The sequence below is a fragment of the Gorilla gorilla genome, chromosome 17, assembly GCF_029281585.2.
Source record: "Gorilla gorilla gorilla isolate KB3781 chromosome 17, NHGRI_mGorGor1-v2.1_pri, whole genome shotgun sequence".
Lineage (NCBI taxonomy): Eukaryota > Metazoa > Chordata > Mammalia > Primates > Hominidae > Gorilla > Gorilla gorilla.
Genome location: NC_073241.2, coordinates 91,467,856 through 91,490,391, shown reverse-complemented (window position 1 = coordinate 91,490,391; position 22,536 = coordinate 91,467,856). Strand labels below are relative to the sequence as shown.

The following is a 22,536-nucleotide window of genomic DNA, read 5'->3' as shown; positions in this document are numbered from 1 at the left end:
CTTCAGGCCAAGAAGAAAAAGATGTGTCTGTAGTTAAAATTACCTCATCCTTGGTGTTTTTCAGCCTAGGATCACTATATGTAGCTAATGCCGTTACATTACAACTAAGACAAGTTCCGATACTTTTTTTTTTTCTCCTTGATCTGCAGAGATTCACCAACAATAGCAAATTACAGACTGGCTTGGAAAGCACTCCCATGTTCCGTTTGATCTTGGCAGTTTAATGGTATCTTCTTTTACAGTTTTATTTAAATGTTTCATATTGCTTCGTTTTTCTTCCTTAAGTATTTGTAAGTTCATTAGCTCTGTGATGAACTTACAGAGAACTCGATATTCTTTATAGTACCCCAGCACCCAGTTATGCATGTGATGTGTGCACAAAACATTTTTATTGAGTGGATAAAACGTAACCTTTTTGATTGATTCAGGGAACTAAAATAAAATATTTCTTTAATAAGTACAAATTTTCTGAAGCACAGATGAAATTTAACTTCATAATGATTCTGCCAAATGTGATAGAATACATGTTTCCTGCTCAATGTGGTAATAGTCAAGACAGCCAGAATACCAAAGTAAGAAGAAAAAAAAATCACAAATATTTGAATAATTTAAATCAATTCAGCAACATCTAAATAATTATAACTGATTTAAATAATTAAAAATCTGTTATTGGCAATGATTGTCATATGTACAACCAAGAGTTGCACGACTTACATTTTCTTTTTGTAGGATTTGACTTGGCTGAACGCTAACTCTTTTTAGGACTGATTTAATTATTTATTTGTTCTTTGGTCCTGTGCTAATTTTTATGAGCTTATTATGCACTTAAATTCATTATAGTTTATTTGTCCCAATTACTTATTATACTTGAACTTTTTCTTTTTGCTTAGATGTACTTTATTACATATTTGATTTCAGTATTATGTCACATTATTAAATAGTACCTATTGTTACCAAAACAAATGAAAGTAAAGTTGTGAGTTATATAATAATTAAAAATATATGTTTCATCTACTTGTGATCATCAAAATATGTGAAAATACATATGAATGCATTAAGATTTACCCCAATTTAATTTTGTTCTCTCTTTCAGCTGTTCTTGAAGACTAATTAGTTACACTGGATATGCTGCTGTTCTTGACGTCTAATTAGTTACACTGGATATGCTGCTGTTCTTTACTTTGGGATTGCTTATACATTTTGTGTTCTTCGCCTCCATCTTTGACATTTATTTTACATCTCCTTTGGTTCATGGAATGACTCCTCAGTTTACACCATTGCCTCCTCCAGCGAGAAGATTAGTGTTGTTTGTTGCTGATGGCCTTCGAGCAGATGCACTTTACGAATTAGATGAAAATGGAAACTCTAGAGCACCGTTTATTAGGCAAGCATGTAAACTGATACAGAGACATCTCTTAAAATGTTATTCGGAGTTAAGTAAACTGCAAAATATCTTGCTATTTATCACGCACTGGGCACAGGGGTGATGATGAGAAAGAGAATAGGGCACTTGTACATTTGCCTTTGTCTTATGGGTCAGCACTAGATGCCACTTTATTTCCTCCTAGGTGTTATTTCTGGTATTGTTGAAGCTGATAACCGGTGAATTGAAATGGATAGGCTTAGCTGCTTAAGCTAAATTGTCCTAATTTCCCAAACCTGGCTCAAGACTCACTATATTATTTTTTTCTTAAAAAATAAATCTGCTTGCTGGGCATGGTGGCTCACGCCTGTAATCCCAGCACTTTGGGAGGCTGAGGCGCATGGATCACCTGAGGTCGGGAGTTTGAGACCAGCCTGACCAACATGGAGAAACCCCGTTTCTACTAAAAATACAAAAAATTAGCTGGGGGTGGTGGCACATGCCTGTAATCCTAGCTACCTGGGAGGCTGAGGCAGGAGAACCTGTGAGGCGGAGGTTGCAGTGAGCCGAGATGGTGCCATTGCACTCCAGCTTGGGCAACAAGAGCAAAACTCTGTCTCAAAAAAAAAAAAAAACGAAAAAAAAATCTGCTAATTTTACAAAACAAAGACAAGCATAAATATTAATGAATTACTAATTTCAATGATGTTTAAGTACAAAGTATAGACTTCAAATTAAAACACAACCTTCTGTAAAAGAATATAGAGCCCTTTCACTTCTATATCACTGTTTAACATAACTTTGGCTTCTGTTAAGTTGCTTTAAAAAGAAATATTTAATTTCTTGGACTTACAAAGGGCCTACAAACAATTGCTCTTTTTCTGATTAGTGGCAACTCCTGAAAGGCCTTGTAATGCTGTTGTGGAGAGATTAAAATAGAATTCAAGAGGAAATTTCTCTAAAATGTTGTGTCTTCCCCCCATCCCCATCTGTCGTCATTACCTCCTATCATTTTACTCTGTTTTCTTTTTCTTTTTCTTTTTCTTTTTTTTGAGACGGAGTCTTGCTCTGTCACCCAGGCTGAAGTGCAGTGGCGCGATCTCAGCTCACTGCCAGCTCAGCCTCCCAGGTTCACGCCATTCTCCTGCCTCAGCCTCCCGAGTAGCTGGGACTACAGGCGCCCGCCACCACACCCGGCTAATTTTTTGTATTTTTAGTAGAGACGGGGTTTCACCATGTTAGCCAGGATGGTCTTGATCTCCTGACCTCATGATCCACCTGCCTTAGCCTCCCAAAGTGCTGGGATTACAGGCGTGAGCCACCGTGCCTGGCCTGTTTTATTTTTCTTTATAGTACTTACCATCATGAAAGTTCCATGAGACTGGGGACTTATCCACCACTTTATCTCCAGTTCCTATAACATAATGGGCAATTAACAAATATTTGTTGACAGCTAGAAGAATGGATGAACTCTAATGCTGTGTTGAATTTTCAGAACTAAATTTACGATAGCTCAAAGAGATGTATAACATATTGAAGGATAAAAATAAAGAAAAGACAGACTCAAGTCAATAGACGAACATTGTGGGAAAATAAGATCAAACCAAGGTTAAGTACAGTACACAAAAATCTGTAACAAATTTCTAGAAATAATTAAAGTATTTGGGTGAATTTCTTAGTTGCCAAAGGAAAGAGAAATATACTTCATTTCAAAATTAAGAGGATAAAAATATACTAGTAAAATAAAGTCAAGCTTTTCTGGTGGCACTTGTTTCTCCTTTGGATCTTACTAACGGAAGCTCTGTGGGCTCAAACAGTTGATGTTTTGTGTTGTGTGCCATTGTATATTTACAATGTCAGGAATCTTCTAGCTTCTTCTAAGCCTGTTTTTGAAAGGCTTTTTGTTGTTGTTGTTTTGAGAGGGAGCCTCACTCTGTCACCCAGGCTGGAGTGCAATGGCGCAATCTTGGCTCACTGCAACATCTGCCTCCCAGGTTCAAGCGATTCTCCTGCCTCAGCCTCCTGAGTAGCTGGGATTACAGGCACGTGCCACCATGCCCGGCTAATTTTTGGACGTTTGGTAGAGACGGGGTTTCACCATGTTGGCCAGGCTGGTTTCGAACTCCTGACCTCCACCTGCCTCAGCTTCCCAAAGTGCTGGGATTACAGGCGTGAGCCACCGCATCTGGCCCAAAATTTGTTTTATAAAAACGTGATCTAAACTAATGTTTTTAAATACAGTATCTAAACTAATGCTTTTAAATAGAGTATCCACATTTCTTTATACCTCCCCTTTCTGTTTAAGTCCAGTTTTCATTGTATAACTCAAGAAGTTAAAGAATATTTCTCGTTAATATTTGGTCCAGTGGTTTTGAAACTGTTTACTTATTATGAATGTATTTCACTAAAACTGCTTTTATTATTAGGTAAGTCAATAGTAAAAGAACTGACACCAGTATTTATAAATATTTTTCTTTAGAATGTATTGAGAGGCAGATATTTATCTTGAAAAATGTTATTGTTGAGTTTACTATTTTATAACTTATTGCTCTGCTGGCCTTTCACCTGTAATAGCACCACTTGTAGTTTTGCTTTCTTCCCCAAATTTTGCAAATCACTGTGGATACAACTTAAATAATGTTGACATCTTTTAGCAAAATAATCTTTTTGCCTGTTTTAATCTCAAATTTGGGGATATAATTTAACTCCTAATTAGGAGTGTAGCCATTTTCCCTCCCCTTAGTTTTTTAAGAATTTTTCAACTAAACAAAAGTTGAAAGGATTATTTGATGAACGTCTGTATACCCTTTACCTAGTATGACAATTTTAACCTTTTTTCATAATTGTGTTCACCCTCTCCCGGCCCCTCTGCCAGCTGCACCACAGGGGTGCCCATGTATGTCCATCTGGTTATAATTATTTTTTCCTTAACAATTCGAAAGCAAGAAACTTTACCCCAAACACTTCAGCCTATATCTCTTAAATAACCACAATACTATTATCACACCTAATGCAATTTAACATTGATATAATAATATATGTTTTATCTCTGGATAACAAACCATCTCTGTTTTGTGGCTTAAAACAACAATCATGTATTTTGTTTCATGATTCTGTGCAGTGGTTGAATGGTTCTTTGTTTGGTCTTACATCAGCAAATTCATGCTGCTGCATTCAGCTGGTAGATGCTAGGAATGGGCTCACCTGGAATTTGAAAGATTCCTTTCCTTCTTAAGTTTTGACTTAAGTTTTTTGCTTTTGATTCCTTCTGTAATAATCTTATGTTTCTAAAGCTTTATGTGAGAGTATCTAATCATAGTCTATGTTAACTATTTGTCTTTAATATCTTTTAGGAATATCATAATGCATGAAGGCAGCTGGGGCATATCTCATACACGTGTGCCAACAGAATCTCGGCCAGGTCATGTAGCTCTGATAGCTGGGTTTTATGAAGATGTCAGTGCAGTTGCCAAAGGTATTGTCTATTTGGACAATCTTATGAAATGAAAAATTTGTCAAGTAAATATTAGTCCTTTACCACTTAATCATGTCACAAAGTGAAGGTATGTTTTGAGATACTTTGGACAAATGTTTTAGCATGCTTTGCTGACATGAACACCCACTGGTACTGACTCCAGAATTGAAGCTTTAGTATTTCATTATCCTGTGTTATTGAAAGAATTTGGGTTGGATGGAAGCATAATTTTCCTAGATATTACTCTTGAAAGTTCAAAAATAATTTTATATTTCATTAAGAAGTAAATTATCTATTGTTAGTTTTTTTAAAATAGTGGTATAATATGCATAATATAAAATCTATTAGTTTTGCATTTGTTCACTGACTAATGTAATTGTTATTATTTGAAGAATAGTTCTTTAGGGGCTTATTGTACCGTGTGTATATAACTAATACTGCTTGCTTGCTTTCTGAAGGATGGAAGGAAAATCCTGTAGAGTTTGATTCTCTTTTTAATGAAAGTAAATACACATGGAGCTGGGGAAGCCCAGATATCCTGCCTATGTTTGCCAAAGGTAAGAGTCACTGATTATGTTTCCTCAGATAGTAAATAGGGAGTAAGTCAATATGGTAGTTTTCTATTTTTATGTATGTCATGTATGTGTTGATTTTTACACAGATTTTTACATTTTTAACATTTCTGAAATAGGGTTGTTTAATTACAGTATTTTTTTTTCCTTCTACTTGAAATATTGGCACATCATACAGTTAGATAGTATTTTGGATTCAATTAAGTGGTATATAGTGCTATCACTTAACAGCTATATAATCTTGAGCAATTTATATAACCTCTCTGAACTTCAATTTCCTTTTCGTAAAATGTGATAATATTAGTTTCTGTCTCACAGATTTATTTTTATAATTAAATTATGTAATTCATGTGAAATATTTAGCATAGCACTTTTCACATAACTTGATTATAAATGATGATGTTGAGGTGTGGTTCATTATACTTTGGTAAATCATTTTAAAAGTTAGTAGCTATTCATATAAAGATTTAAACATTGGCTGGGCACAGTGGCTCACACCTGTAATCTCAGCATTTTGGGAGGCTGAGGCAGGTGGATCACTTGAGCTCAGGAGTTGGAGACCAGTCTGGGCAACAAGGTGAGACCCACATCTCTACAACAAACAAAAAATTAGCTGAGTGTGGTGGCATGTGCCTGTAGTCCCAACTACTCAGGTGGCTGAGGTGGGAAGAGTGCTTGAGAGCCTGGGATGTTGAGGCTGCAGTGAGCCATGATTATGCCACTGCACTCCAGCCTGGGCAACAGAGCAACACCCTATCTCAAAAAAAAGATTTAAGTGTTAAAATGTATAGTTATAATTCCTATTTTAATACATCGAAGATGCCATATATTCTGGCATTTGATATATATGGCATTTAACATATAATTTATTTAAATTGATATTTAATATACTGAATGTAGCATTTGGATTTGTTGTTTATATGCATGATTCTGCAAATATTGGGACATCTCTTAATTAGAAAATTCATTTATATTATTTTCTAAAATCAGTTGGATGAATTTCATGTCATTAAATGCTTTTAAGTGGGAGCAGAATGATCGATCATTTCACTTATCAGAAAGGATTTGTAACATACTTAGTCATGAGTGTAATTAAAATAATGGGAACTATTGAAGATTATTATGTGTCCAGGAAGCAAAATATATACTGAGAATTTTACAGATGATAGTCATAGAACATTATTATACTGGGCGGACCAAAAAGCCCCAAACTGTTTGCCATTTATATATTGCCTTCTTTGGAAAGCAGTTTAGTTTTTTTGGGAGCTGGTGGTGGTAAGGGTGGATTAAGTTGCTATGGCTTATCAAACTAACATTCCTATTTCTGGCTACAATGGATGGGACAGGACCAATAATTGAATTAGAGATAGTCTAACGTTCCATATCTTGTAGTAAACAGCAAACCCAGTCGGACCTTTTTATTTGGGATGTGGGAAGAGGAATGGCTGAGCTGTGGAATAGGGTCATTAGAGCTGAACTGGTGCTATAAAGATTGTATTACTTTATTATATCTCTCTCTTTTTGTTTTTGTTTTTTTGAGACGGAGTTTTGCCCTTGTTGCCCAGGCTGGAGTGCAGTGGCACGATCTCAGCTCACTGCCGTCTCCGCCTCCTTGGTTCAAGCGATTCTTCTGCCTCAGCCTCCTGAGTAGCTGGGATTACAGGCGCACACCACCACACCCAGCTAATTTTTTTCTCTTTTTAGTAGAGACGGGGTTTCATCATGTTGGCCAGGGGGGGTCTCGATCTCCCGACCTCAGGTGATCCACCTGCCTCGGCTTCCCAAAATACAGGGATTACAGGTGTGAGCCACCACACTCTTTCTTATTACCTGCAAGAGCCTCTCAAACTCAGAAATTCACTAAACTGTTTAGATTCTTAATACAGTCTTGCAAATGTATGAGACTGTCATATCTGTTGACCCCTTCAAACTCTTTGGCAATAAGCAATATTTATTCTCTTATAAGTTGAGAAAAATACGCATAGTTTATGAATAAGAGAAGTGAAATATCTGAATTTTCTTATGTTAAGAAGGTTTGTACACCACACATCATCTATTTTAGATTGTAGCATTCCAAGGGGCACACATGTTTTGAATAGTTTAATCCTTAAAGGGAGACAAATATTATGCTTATTTTTGTTATATTGCTTATTAGAGTTGTGATTTTGGTGTGTTAATTAACATATAATGAATCTGCGAAATTAAAATGTGTTATTTTTGAGGACAAAACGCAATAGAATACATTAAAGTATGTAGCATGGTCCATAGCACATAACATAAATAAATGTTAATTATTCCTCCCATTTTTCTCTTCCCCATCATAATGAACAATGCTTTGTGAAAATTCTGGTTACTCACAAAAATCTGTGAATGACTAGCTCATATTTTATGATAGTTTAAAAGATTTTGTAAAAAGATCATTTTTTCCAAATTTTCTTTTCAGGTGCTAGTGGAGACCACGTTTATACATATAGTTATGATGCTAAAAGAGAGGATTTTGGTGCTCAAGATGCAACAAAACTGGATACATGGGTTTTTGATAATGTTAAGGTTTGTGCTATTGAGTGGTTAATATACAAAAAGCATATTTTTACCTGAAGTATTGGAGACTGTATCTCACGTTTTTTCTGTTTTCATGAGCTTTGAAAGTTCTATATTGTAGCACACTGTTCTGAATTCTAAGATTTAATTCTAAAAAATTACACATTCTAAATAAACAAGAGAAGTTTTAAACTCCTTTGTTTCTATTAGTAAAATGAGCCCTAGATTAGGATTTAGGAAACCTGTTTTTCGTTTCTAGTTTGTGATTCATCCTGGGTAAATTTTGATCTTTTATTGACCGTGGAATCAGCCGCTTGTAGTAATGGACCATGTGAGATGTAGGAAAGCCTTTGGGAAAATGCTGTTCAAATGTAATACATTTATAATAACAAAGTGGATGATTTTTTTAAAAAAATTATACTTTAAAGAAAAATTAGATAAGCAGATTATATAGGCAAAAACAAATTAGCAAATTGATCATAATAAAAATCTATGGTTTCTTTAAGTACCAGAGTTTTTTGAACATTTTATAATGACAATTATCATAGTTTCATGAGGAATACGATATAATTTATATTCTCAAAAAGTGTGTGAAAATCTCAATTGTGGACCTTGGCTCTCTTCTTTTACCAGTGCATTATTCCTCATCTCCAAATAACAACTCATAATTTATCCATTATAAGAAGCTTTGATTGATACTTCTTTTTTCTAGTAATGTCTTTTGAACTGACTTTGTGGACTTCTCCATGATACAGCCATTTTTGTTTGTTTGTAAATGTACTCCTTAGTATATATCTGCCTTTTTCTTTGTATTTGCTTAGCAGAAATTAAGTGCTCTAAAATTCATTGCTAAACCCTATTTTTTTCCAAGGGTCTTTTCCCTTGAAATTTTCTTTTTACTTTTAATATATACTTTTGTCAACAGGGAAAACTTTCAACTTAAATAAAATCTCTGTAAGAAAATGATTAGCAAATTATTTTGCTAATCATCACTTATTAACTTAATGTACTAATATTAATATCTGCATGAAAGCCTTTGGCTTCTAATTTCATATGTGTAGCTAAAATCCCTCCAAAATCATGGAATTGATTCCTTGTGAATGTACATACATAGCTGGTAGCTGGCCTGGTTTTCATGTCTTTCTTCCTTTCTTTATTTCAACACTACTAGTCTTGACATGGTAGTGAACAGAAAAAAAGATTTGCACATGACTTCATAAAATATGGTAGATATATATTAACCAAGTTATAATGAAAATATGAAGTCATCAGCATTGGTAAGTGATGTGAAGGAAAAATACAGACCAAGAATATATCTTCAGAAAATTCTAATCTGTGCTGGGCAGTTAGGGGAAGGCTAAGAGGTTTGAGATAATCTCTGAACAGGTACAGGAGACAAAGAAATGGATAGGGATGGATTGGTATGGAAAGGTATTGCAGGCCAACAGCATTATGTAAATCTTGGTCAAGAGCCAGCATAATGGATTTGAGGAAGTGAGAAAGAAGGGAGGTTAGTGTGGCAGGAGGACTGCCTGGGAGCCAGGTCTCAGAAGAGGCTAGAGAGTGAGGTAAGGGTTTACTCGAACTTCATGTCCTGGCTAGAGACTTATGTTTAATTCAAGCCAAACAGTTTCCAGATCCATGCAGTTTTCTACTCACCTGTTTTTTTGTAACTGTGGTAAAAAAAAAAATATATATATGCAAAATACAGAATTTACTATCTTAAGCATTTTAAGTGTTTGCAGACAGTCCCCAGCTTAACAGTGGTTTAACTTATGATTCTTTTGACTTTCCACCAGTGCAAAAGCAATACATATTTAGTATAAACCGGACATTGAGTACCCATACAACCATTTTGTTTTTTACTTTCAGTATAGTATTCAAAAATTACATGAGATAGTAATTATTATCTCACTTATTTCACATTATCAACACTTTATTAAAAGATAGGCTTTATGTTAGATGATTTTGCAACTGTAGGCTAATGTAAATGTTCTGAGCATGTTGAAGGTAGTGTAAACCAAAAATAAAATTCTAAGCACCTCCCCCCTAACCCCCCAACCATCTCAATGGACTTTCTCAGCCAGGGCGCTTTTAAAATGTAAACTGAGAGACTGATTCAGGCCATAAGGGGAAGTGGGTGTTGGACATGCCTCATTATACCTCTCTGGCATTAACGTCAACACAGACCTTAAAGTCTAATAAGAAACATGTACCCTAAAACTTAAAGTATAATAATAATAAAATTAAAAAAAAAAACATTTTACAACCTATTCTCTCTGAAGCCTACTATCTGAAGGGTTCCTCTGCAAATAAGAACTTTGGATTCCACAATCTCTTATCTTAACCCAGACATCCCTTTCTTTTGATCCCAAGTCTTTAGAGAACTCAACCAATTGCCAACCGGAAAATTTTTAAATTTCCCCCCAATCCCCACTTTTGAGTTGTCCTGCCTTTCTGGACCAAACCAATGTATTCCTTAAATATATTTGGTTGAAGTCTCATGTCTCCCCAAAATGTATAAAACCAGGCTGCACCCCGACCACCTTGAGCACATATTCTCAAGATCTCCTGAGCACTGTGTCATGGGCCATGGCCACTCATATTTGGCTCAGAATAAATCTCTTCAAATATTTTATAGAGTTTGACTCTCCGTTGACAGTAGGCCAGGCTAAGCTATGATGTTTGGTAGGTTGGGTATGTTACTGGCACAAGGTATCTGAATTACCGGCAACAAATCTGTAAGGATCTGCAGCAACCTCAATTCTTACCTCCCCAGAAGAAAAACTTCGACTGGGGGTCATAAGGCAGAAGAAGAGACCAAGGCAACAATGGAAGTTTATTTACAAAAACTTTAGAACGGGAAAGAAAGGAAAGTATGCCTAGAAGAGTCCCAAGTGAGCAGCGAGGTCAAGTGCAGTGTTTAATCTTGATCCTAGGACTTTATAGGCTGGCCGATTTCCATGATTCTTCCCTTAGGGTGGGGCGCCCGCATGCACAGTGCCCTCCTTAACCTTGGGAGGTGCGCATGCATAGTGTGTTTAGAAAGTTGTACACATACCTATCCAAGGCTTTCTTTCCTTTTCTGGTGGAGTGCCCCCGACAGGCATACTATGCCATTTGGTCTATTAATGCACATGCCTGAGAAGTTGCATCTCTCTGGTGCTTGCGTTCAGTTAACACTTTAGTGCAGCAAGTGTGGACCATCAGGAAATGGCCTCTCCCTGGTGCCAGCTGCCAATCTACCACTTTTAGAGAGGCAGTGTGATAATTGCTGAATCATCACCTGACATTCCTAGTGGTCGGGTAAGACCCCTCCCTTGCCCCACTCATGCCTGTCTAACTACCTGTAGCAGGTATATTACATGCATTTTTGACCTACAATAGTTTCAATTTAGGATGGGTTTATTGGGCTATAACCCCATTGCAAGTGAGGAGCATCTGTAATTTAGTATTGTTGAGTATGTTCATGTTGTTTTGCAGCTAATAATCTCTAGAATATTTCTTCTTGCAAAACAAACTCTGTACCCATTAAACAATAACTCTGGCCAGGCGCTGTGGCTCACACCTGTAATCCCAGCACTTTGGGAGGCCGAGGTGGGTGGATCACGCTCTCAAGAGATTGAGACCATCCTGGCCAACATGGTGAAACCCTGTCTCTACTAAAAATACAAAAATTAGCCAGGCGTGGTGGCACATGCCTGTAGTCCCAGCTACTCAGGAGGCTGAGAGGCAGGAGAATCGCTTGAACCCGGGAGGTGGAGGTTGCAGTGAGCCGAGATTGCGCCATTGCACTCCAGCCTGGCGACAGAGTGAGACTCCATCTCAAAAACAAACAAACAAACAAACAAACAAACAAAAACTCTTCATTTCCCCCTCCCCCAACCCCTGGCAACCACCATTCTACTTTCTATTTCTATGCATTTGACTACTCTAGGCACCTTATATCATAACTGGAATCATACAGTCTATGTCTTTTTGTGATTGGCTTATTTCACTTAGTATAGTGGCCTTAAAGGTTCGCCTGGGTTGAATCTATTTACTTTAAAAAACTCAGTTCGTGCATCATCTTCTCTATTAGGTCTTCTGTGACTTCTCTTTGCTTTGCCCTATTTCCAGTTTGACTTAGATAACCCTCCTCTATATTCCCTTAATACTTTATTGTGCTATACTATAACTGTTCATACATTGACATATTCCCCTTCAATATACATCTTGTTGGCACAGATACTGACTTTTTCACACTGTTAACTTTAAACCCTATCAGAGGCTGGGCGCGGTGGCTCACACCTGTAATCCCAGCACTTTGGGAGGCCGAGGTGGGTGAATCACTTGAGGCCAGGAGTTTGAGACCAGCCTAGCCAACATGGTGATATCCTGTCTCTACTAAAAATACAAAAAAATTAGCCGAGCATGGTGGTGCATGTCTGAAATCCCAGCTACTCGGGAGGCTGAGGCAAGAGAATCGCTTGAACCCAGGAGATGGAGGTTGCAGTGAGCCAAGATTGTGCTGCTGCACTCCAGCCTGGGCAATAGAGACTGTCTCAACAACAACAACAACAAACTCTTATCAGGGAATTGTTTGGTACATGAATAAGTATATTAACTTAGATTAGATCATACCTGTGTAATATGGAAAAAAATAACTTAAAAGTTTACTTCTATCTTAGTAAAGATAATGCTGGCAGTAGGCAGCTGAGCATTGATGCAGTCCAGGATGCTATAGTGGTTCTACAGTATCACTGACACTTAGTCTCCTAAAGTTTTCCTCTAACTTCAGGGCATGAGTTTTATCTTCAAAGTTATGTCATGACCCAAGATAATCCTGGAATTCCCGCCCTTATGTTAGTGTTATAGGTTAACAATATGAAGAATAAAAAAGGACCTACTTTCCTACTGAATTATATTTATTTCAAAAAGCCTTAGATCCACATAGCTTTATGACTGAAATGTTTGACTTAAATCTCACTGGCCAAAACCACAAAGGCACATCTAACTGCAAGAAAGGATAGGATAGGCACATCTAGCTGCAAGAAAGGATTACATAGCTGAATATATTGTACCAGCCATAGAACAAATTATAGATGTAATTCAAGTCATTTGCTCAGTTTTTTGTTTTCAGCTTTCAATTATGTGTTTAACTTTTAATTCTTTTCTCTTAAAGAGCTTATTGTTTTTATCTAGATTTAAATTTTCTTAGGGGTTAAATAGAATGTATATGAAAGTTAGGGGGCAATTTTATACTTTTGAGAAGGATGATAGCAGGTTATATATTGTATTAATTTATTTCTATTCTTGAATAGCTAGTTTCTCTAATTGCACCATTTGTGTTTTTTAACATAGTAGTGAAGAATTATTTGAAAAAATTACTTAAATACTTCAGACTTTTGTTGAAAAGTTAAACATATCTTGTTAAAAGTTAACATCTTCTACAGTTAAAGGCATTTATGTGAACAACAAAGATGTATCTTGGATAGCCTGTTGACTTATTTAAAATAATTTAAAAGTAGTCTTCAAAGTTTTGCACCCATGTTCATGCATATGTGAATACAGGGTGAATCATTTGCCTTAGAAGGGTTTATGAATCTAGTTTATCATTATTTAATTAGCATAATAATCTTCAAATTTTATTTTAATTAATTATTCCCAGCCTCACCCTGCCAAGTAGTATTTTATTAATTGGTTGCTTTTCTGTTACATGATTTGAAGAACACATTCTAGCTGGGGCAAAGGAAGTAATTAGGAGGCTATTTGCAATGTTCTACATTAGAGATTATGGTTGGACTAGGTTGATAGTACACAGGACAATGAAAAGTGGTCCAGTTCTGAAATATTTAAAAAAATAAATTATTCTTAAACTGGTAACAGTATTACTATATTATTTTTGACTCCTGCCAAAATATGTCTTCAATCTGCTGTCTTTTATTAAGTTAGATGTGGGATTAACAACATTATGAGATCTCTATGAAATTATGATCCCCTTTCTAACACCTTTTTTTGGCCTTATTATAACAGAGAAAAGAGCTAACTCATTATTTGAGCATAGATGTCTGAACTGATAGCAAAGACGTTGTGTTGGTAGGTCTTGAGCACAGATTTAAACAACGTGAGATAATTTAATTTTGTACTTATGCATAAATTTAAATGTTTTCATCAGTATTATTTTTAAAATAAAACAAATGAACTAAATATTTTTAACTCATTTATTATATGTAGGACTTCTTTCATCGTGCCAGAAACAACCAGTCTTTGTTTTCTAAATTAAATGAAGAGAAAATAGTTTTTTTCTTACATTTATTAGGAATAGATACAAACGGACATGCTCATCGACCATCCTCGAGGTAATTTAATGTTGTGTTTAATTGTATTTTTTAGGGCAAGAGCTATTCTTTTTATTATAACTTTTTATTATAACTTTTTTATTATAAAATTTTCTTTGGGATTATAACAACAGAGCTAATATTTTAAAGAACTACTGTAATGTTTATTAAGTTCTCAATTATATGAGATTTCTGATATAGTGGTTTAAATCATATGTGCTGTATCCAGATGGCACATTAATATAAGTAAAATATATCCTGTACATATTACATAATCTTCATTTACTGAAGCAGAGAAAAAAATTATCTAAAATATCTATATATTTTAGAAATATTTTCAGAGAATCTTGAAAATATAAAGCATTTTATGGTAGTAACTTTTATATCACCAAAAGATGTAATTATTTATTCCTTGTTTATTCCCTTTAATTAGTACTGTATCTAGCAAATAAATTGTATACATTTTGTATACCATAATTCAGTAACACTCCTTATATATAACAGCAAGTATTTGTCTCACTTTTGAAGACCGTAAGTAAAAGGAAGATACCATGTTATACTCTTATTTCTTATTTTGCATTTGGTTTAAATTAGCCTAACAGTGGCTGTAAAGCCTATTGGGTTAGCTGCCAGTAATGAATACCTCACAATCCCCTTCTTAAACGTGATGCACTGTTGTAATTGATGGAATATTCATATCGAATGAACCTTGTTCAGTTGTGTGGCAGTCTTAAATATAATGTGTTCAAAACGTGATATTATATTTTATATCAAAAGCACTTTAGGGAATGAAAATATTCTATACTTGAAATGATACTTTTAATATGGCCAAACAGTTTAGTTTATGTAGTAAGAGTGAGAGACATGAACGTCATCTATCTCATTTAGGACCTAAAAAGGGTTTATTAAAATATATTTGTTAATCATTCCCCTCCTTTTAAGCCATCTTTGAAAACTATTTCAGGTTATTTAGCTTCATTAAAAGGAGAAAAAAATTATTTTAACAACCTAGAGTACTCTGATTTTAAAATATTAAAGATGAAATCTAAAAGCATTTCAGAAGTTACTGATTTTGAATGTAATGAATCCATGTTGAATAAATTTGATTTCTCCAAATTAATTTAATTTGTTCCTCTGTTTCTTTACAAATAGAGACTACAAGGACAATATTAAAAAAGTTGATGATGGAGTTAAAGAAATCGTGTCTATGTTTAACCATTTCTATGGAAATGATGGGAAAACAACATTTATCTTTACCTCTGACCATGGAATGACAGACTGGGGTTAGTGTGTCTTTAATTGATATGTACCTTACAATTAAAGTAGTGATAAATGTAGCTGGTAAATATTTTATGATGTTGAGAGGATTAGATGTCTTGCTGTATACAAAATGTCTAGCACATAATTCTGTGCTTAAAATGTTGGCCTAAAAAACAACTGATCTTATAAAAAATATTTTCTCTAACTAAAAAATGAATATATTCTCATTTACAAATGACAAACTAGAGAAAAGTGGAGAAGAAAATAAAAAGTAACTATTATTTATCTACAGAGAATTAACTGTATATGATGGCAAAGGGAGTGATGTTAAGATGGTATTACTGAGGGACCGAGGGCTGCTGAAATTCTGTCCCGGATAAGCCTATGCGCCCTGTGAGATTCCCAAGGCAAATGCAGTGTGTGCACAGAGAACAAAATAAAGCAAAGATGAGATTTGTCCCCATATCACAATATGGATTTCTGTGATTTGAGTTCCACTTTATAAAGGACTTCTTTTGGCTCTACCTGCCAGAGTGGCCTGGAAGAAAAGGACCCAGAGACCTTGCCATCTTCTCCAGAACAGACTTAGTCTCTACTGCTTGCCCCAAGCTTGGGTGGTTACTGCCCAGGGGAGCTCTCTGTTCTTTTTCTGTCTGCAGTGCTGCTCTGGCAGCAGCAACATTTCTTCCATGTCTTATTGTTATTATTTCTATTCTTTCAACCATAGTTACTCAGCAGGCAGTCTGGTTTTTTGTTTTACTTTCTGCCTGTTTGTTGTTGTTTCTCTAACTTGCTTTATGGGAATATTGTCAAACTAATTGCCATAAAAGGTTGTAACCATTTGGTAATGTAGTCACTAGAATTAACTATATATGGATCAACTCTTTAAAACAAACTATTTTAAAAAATATTTAGTTGTAAGTTAGTTCTTCTGTGTTTGTCTTATTATTCTTTATATCTTATTTGTAGGTTCCCATGGGGCTGGTCATCCTTCAGAGACTTTAACTCCTTTAGTCACTTGGGGAGCTGGAATCAAGTATCCCCAAAGAGTATCAGCTCAGCAATTTGATGACGCATTTTTGAAAGGTACAAGCATTTCTTTACTGTGTTTATAAATACAACCTTTTAAAATAAGAACAAAGTTTAAATTTTTAAGAAATCACTCTTCAAATTTTAGTTGTAAATCCCTCATTTTGACATTTGTGCCATTACTATTTCTATACAAACACTAAAAGGGGTTGTTGGTTTTTCTCTTCTCACAGAGCCATTTGTTGAACCCTTCCCAGCACACCACTGCTAATAACTAGACTTTCTGAATGTCTAAACTGATAAACTGAACTTTTGATGTTCTTTTATTAATTTATTAATTTGAATGTGAGGTAGAGTAAATAAAAATTAAACAAGAGGAAATTTAAGGTTTCATAGAGGTAAATAATCAGTTTTTGAGATTTTTCAACCCAAACAAAGTACATGCTGTCAGTTATAAAATCACACTACCTACAAGATATTTCTATTAGATAAAAAGCAAGAGGTAGTACTGAGCTATTTCAACTCCAGGCACTAATGAAGACAGAAGAGCACAGTGAATAATGCACTCAATAGCATGTCTTCAGTAAGTAATGGTGCATTTTTCAGAGGGCGATTTCTTATATATTTGTAAGTGCTAATGGAGAGCATCATGCCACATCACAGGTCCACAGGGGAGACATTGACAAAGGGCCAGAACAGTGTAACCAGTACATTGTCATGATTATTTCCAGATTTATTTAAGCATGAAAGAAAAAGAAGCTAGTGGACTCTTTTTTTCATCTACTACATATCTTTGAGATAGCCCCTGCTTTCTCAGAACTTAACATTCTAGTAGGAGAATTAAAGCAACTATAAACAAAACTTACACATTATGATAATTTTATGAAGAAAATTAGGGTGATATGATAAAAGAGGAGGTAGGACCGGGCTCCTTTCTCCACCCTGCCCCCCCACCAGTTTCCTTAGAGACAGGTTCTTGCTGTGTCTCTAAAGGAATGGAATGGGCTGGAATGTAGTAGCTGTTCACAGGTTCACAGGCCAGTTGTAGCTCACTACAGCCTGGAACTCCTGGGCTCAAGCAATCTTCCTGCCCCAGCCTCCCAAGTCGTTGGAACCACAAGTGTGTACCATGCCTGACTCAGTCTGCCACATTTTTATTAAGATATTTGGCAAAGGAGGCAAAATGCATTGGTTTTAAATGTATAGCTTTATGAATTTTACCTGCATATATATGCCATGTAGTCTCCATCCAGATTCACCATACATTTGTACCCTAGAAGTTTCCCTTATGGAGCAGGATACATTTTATAGAGTGGGCTAATAGAACATCTTTTCACAGTTAGGATAAGAGGGAGCCATTCATACGAAGGTTAGGGCAGGAGTGTTCCAGGCAGAGGGAATAGCAAATGAAGAGGCTAAAAATAGAAAGAGCGTAGCTTGTTTGAGGAACAGAATTGGAAGGCTGATGTGGCTGAGCACTGTCAGCTGGGAGCAGAGTACAATGAGTTGAGAGTTGGAGAGGTAAACAAGAGGTAGATCATTTGAGGCACCAAATCCTGGGTAAGGAGAGCATGAAGTATGTTCCAAGTGCAGTGCTCTATCATTAAAGCCTGTTAGAGCATTGCCAACATTCCAGTTTGCCATAGGAGCTACCTTTCTGACTGCTCTGTGGTAAATGGATTAGATTGGATCAAAATAGAAAGTAGGGTAAATAGTATGTTTGTATTTATGAGATTTAACTTTATTTTGGCATTTGATTTCATATTGAATTGATGTTTTAGAATCACATGATTTCAAGAATCATCAGAAATGTATTTTTTCTCATAAGAATATTAAATATCATACATTTTAGAGAAAAGGAATGGGCATTTTTTCATCAACTGATTAGTGTGAATTTTTGGTAGAGTCAGAAACGTATTTTTAAACTTTAATTAGCTTATTGAATGAAATTTTATTATACAAATATCTTATAACTCTTTTGGCAGTGTATCCTAAAGCCATTAAATCAAGACGGTCTCTCATAATCACTTGTTTAGATTTCTGTTTAATGCAATTTCTGAATTTATGTGTAGAAAAATGGAAGAATGAGCCTATCTTTGAAGACAATTTTAATAATAACTCAATATACTATGTTAACATTTGTGATTAGTGACTACAGGAACATCACAACTACAGTTTTAGGTGTTTGGGGAGGAACTGCCATCACAGAGAAAAAGAGAAGCTTGAATTAATTAACTTCCTATCAATTGCCTTAATAACTCTCTAGAACAGGATTGTAATGAGTTGTCAATGCTGACAGTTGTTACCATTGTGCTTTTTCACTTCCATCTTTCCTTCCTCAGCCTCTGATGTTTTGAAACAATTATCTCCCAGTAAACATTTAAGAAGCTTAATAAATCATCACAGGAAACACCAAATATTTACTTTTTGTTTTTTTTTAATTCTTTAAAAAAATACACCTTTGCCTTTAAGCATGATTTTTATTCATACTTGGCTTAAAATAGACATTTCTAATACCTATGTTTTCCATAAGTATTGGCCACTCCTAAAAATCAAATGATTTATTCTTTTTTAAATCTTAACATCAGATCTTGTGTCTGATTGTATCTTTCAGAGTGGAGATTGGAGAACTGGAAGAGGCTAGATGTCAATCAGGTATCCATTTCGATTTTATTACATTCAAATTTAATTTTATCTTCTATAAGAAGGTTAGACAAAAACTATGAAAAAGAGATAATATTAATATTGACAAAGTCTTTTTCAAAACATTTCAGTTACTAAGGGGAATTCTTTTAGTGCAAATATTTTAGCCCAACTAATCTCTCTTGTGGCAAAACAAACAAAACTTGAAGTGAAAATAAAAGACTTCTTCCAAATAACATTGGATAATTATTTGTTATGTAAATTGAAATTTGCATGCCTCTTAAATTTCTGTGATTGCTTTTCATGGTTGTATTGCTTAATTTAAGCACAGATCTATTTAAATTCCTGTTATGGGTTTGTTTCCTATAGTATGTCAGTTACCTTTTCTTTTTGTTAACACATATTTTACCTTTACTTCTAGCCAGCAACCTTACAAATGCAATGGGAAAAAAAATTATAAGATTATAAATTACTCAGCTAGAAACCTTCTGTTAGAGGAAAATGTATAACCTATCTGATAAAGTTAGATCAGTAGCATTGTCTGTAAATATGAAGCACAGAATTTTCATTGTTAAAAACACACTACCTTAATAGCCATCTTCACTATTTGTAGAAGGTATAGCATCATTGGGATATGGCTTCCAAAGTGGCAGGAGTATCTTGCCTTCCAGGTCACCACACAAGCTGAGATTACTTACTGTGGTGGACAAACCAAGGTCTAGGGTCTCATTTTCAGGCCTATGGTTGTAGAAACTTGTTTCTTCCCAGCAAAATAAGAATAGTCTTCTTCTGGGATAGATGCATACTACCCAAGTAAATGAACATGAACATACAAAGTCAGAATAGCAATTTATTAATTTGCCATTAAAAATCACTGTCAAAAAGATGGGAATGACTTGAAGATCACAAAACAAGAACATCCCTTATTCATAGCCAGACCAGATCATAATTAGCAATTGAACATAGATTCAGTTATTGCTCTCTGAATTGTCAGTCTGTTGGCGAACACTCCTACTTCAAATCTCCATCAAATGAGAATCTCTTTTTCTATTCATTCCTTCTACTAACACTGTGATGTGTCTGTGGTGTGTTTCAATTTTGTGCTAAGTCTAAGTATTTAGTGGTGAGTTAAGGCAGACATAATCCCTGTCCTGGGAAATTTATACCTTATGGGTAAGAACAGATACTCATCAGTCTGTTGTACAAATACATGTAAACTTGTAGCTGTGGTAAGTACTGCAAAAGAGATTTGTGCAGCTGTGAGACTGTAGAGTGGATGTATATGATAGACTGTAGTCAGCAAAGGCTTCCTGAGAAGTCGAGGATTGAGCTGAGATTGATGAATAAGCAGGAATTAGCAGGCCAAGGCAGAAGGAGGAGGGCTTTTCAGGCAGAGGAAATGTGTACACTAAGTTCTGGTGAGAGGGTACATGGTGTATTAAAGGGTCTTGAAGAAAGCTGTTATATAGCAATAGAAACCATGGGGTAGTGTGAGGCAGAAGAAGGGAAGCACAGCCCCTTCAGGGTCTCATGGGCCTTGTGAACTTAATTCTGAAAGTTCAAAGAATCCTTGAAGAGTTTGAAGCCTAGAGAGTGACACGATGTGGTTTTTTGTGTGTGAAAGAATCCCCCTGGCTGCAGCATGGAGAAGAGATTAGAGGTGGCCGACAGTGGATTCTGAGGGAAAAGGAAAAGGTGACTAGGAAGACTTTGGAGATTTCCAGTTTTCTGGAGGATGGTACCTGATAATGACAGTCTAAATAGTAGAAAGTGAGAAAGATTGAGAGCCTGGGAACAAACTTGATGAATTCCAACTTTAAATGAGGGACTAGCGAAGGTATCTGAAAAGGAGGAGCCTGTGAGATAGAAGAAACTCAGCTGTGTGGTGTTGAGGCCAAGAAAGGAGTGGCCTATGCCATACTGCTGAAAGGTCTAGTAATGCCAGCAACAATTGTAGCTACCATTATCACAGGCTTATTATGTGCCAGGTACTTTATAAGTTTTATCTCATTTAATCCTGTCATACCTCTGTAAGGGAAAAACTTGCATTTATTTTTTTAACTGATAAAGGAATCAAGCAACTGGAGGGTTAAAAAACCTACCTGAGAATTTGAAACTGGGCATTCTCAATTCCGATTACTTTATTGCCTGAAAAATTATAAGGACTTATATAAACATAGTCAATTAGATTAGAAAATGGGGTTGTTAGCTCTCTTAGAGAGAGCAGTCTTTGGAATGATAAAGGGTCATAGTGAGTCACAGTGGGCAGAAGAGTGATGGGAAGGTGAGGAAGCGAAGATAGAAAAAGCATGAACAACTGTTCCGAGAAATTGAACTTAAAGAGGAGATATCCAAAATGGTATTTGGTATCTTTTGACTAAAGAGCCTCTTCTCTGGTTTATGTCTTTTCTGGACATCACTGGCTGGTCAAACCTCCTTCTGATACTTTGTTTTTCTAGTTAATATATACATTTCTCCAGTTAAAGTCTACTCTTGATATTCATTTTATGTCTAAATAAGGCATCCTTTGTATAATACTGAAAAACTGTTACATAAAATGGTCAAATTCTTAGCTAATAGGATAAGTAATTTTTTGTTTTAGTGTGTTTTACATTTAGGGCCTTTAGTGGTTTCTCTTCAAATTTTTTTTTATAGGTTCATATACATCTAGCAAATGACACTTTTAGAGATTAATATCTTTTTGTATTAAATACATGTTTGAAGGTAACTGATTATAACAAATATCATGGTTATATTCCATAATATGGTTGCATTACGTTATTTAATTTCTTTGTTGATGTCCATAGACTTCTTAGAATTGAGCTTTTTTATTTGTAGGCTGATATTGCACCATTGATGACTTCCCTTATTGGAGTTCCCTTTCCTCTTAACTCAGTGGTAAGGAATAAAATTTTATTATCAACTCTCAGTATAAAAAAAAAACTATCGCGCAGTAAAATGTACTCTTTTTTATGTGTTTCTGAATAATCTGGGTTTTTTTTTTTTAGATGGGGTCTTGCTATGTTGCCCAGGCTGGTCTTGAACTTCTGGGCTCAAGCAGTTCTCCCATCTCAGCCTCCCAAGTGTCTGGGATTACAGGCATGCACCACTGCTTCCAGTTTATATAATCTTTGATTACATTTAAAACTATATATTCCTGTATATTTATTTCTAAATATGCAATACCTCATGATTGCTTGTGTATTATATTCTATAACATGGAACATCAGCCAAATAGCTTTTCTTTAAATATTTTAATTTTCTAAAATGTGTATGATTTATATCTTTGTATTCTGGTTATAATTGATAGAAATGTATAAGTAATTTTTTTTA

The 22,536-nt window shown here is 35.3% G+C and overlaps 1 protein-coding gene across 14 annotated transcripts in view; it reads left to right on the top strand.

Annotated features, from left to right (window-relative positions):
- The window catches only part of PIGN (phosphatidylinositol glycan anchor biosynthesis class N), a 291,867-nt gene that overhangs the window by 24,856 nt on the left and 244,475 nt on the right, over positions 1-22,536 (top strand). For 7 of the 14 annotated variants that reach the window (XM_055368740.2, XM_055368735.2, XM_055368738.2 and 4 more), the window contains 10 exons: positions 150-226; positions 1,094-1,384; positions 4,717-4,838; positions 5,297-5,395; positions 7,854-7,960; positions 14,168-14,292; positions 15,424-15,554; positions 16,501-16,617; positions 19,175-19,215; positions 22,042-22,101. In XM_055368740.2, coding sequence (XP_055224715.1) covers positions 1,164-1,384; positions 4,717-4,838; positions 5,297-5,395; positions 7,854-7,960; positions 14,168-14,292; positions 15,424-15,554; positions 16,501-16,617; positions 19,175-19,215; positions 22,042-22,101 — 1,023 coding nt within the window. In that variant the 5' untranslated portion in view covers positions 150-226; positions 1,094-1,163. Of the gene's footprint in view, positions 1-149; positions 227-1,093; positions 1,433-4,716; positions 4,839-5,296; positions 5,396-7,853; positions 7,961-14,167; positions 14,293-15,423; positions 15,555-16,500; positions 16,618-19,174; positions 19,216-22,041; positions 22,102-22,536 lie in introns of all 14 variants that reach the window. The other 7 variants (XM_055368732.2, XM_055368728.2, XM_055368727.2 and 4 more) reach the window with 3 other exon arrangements.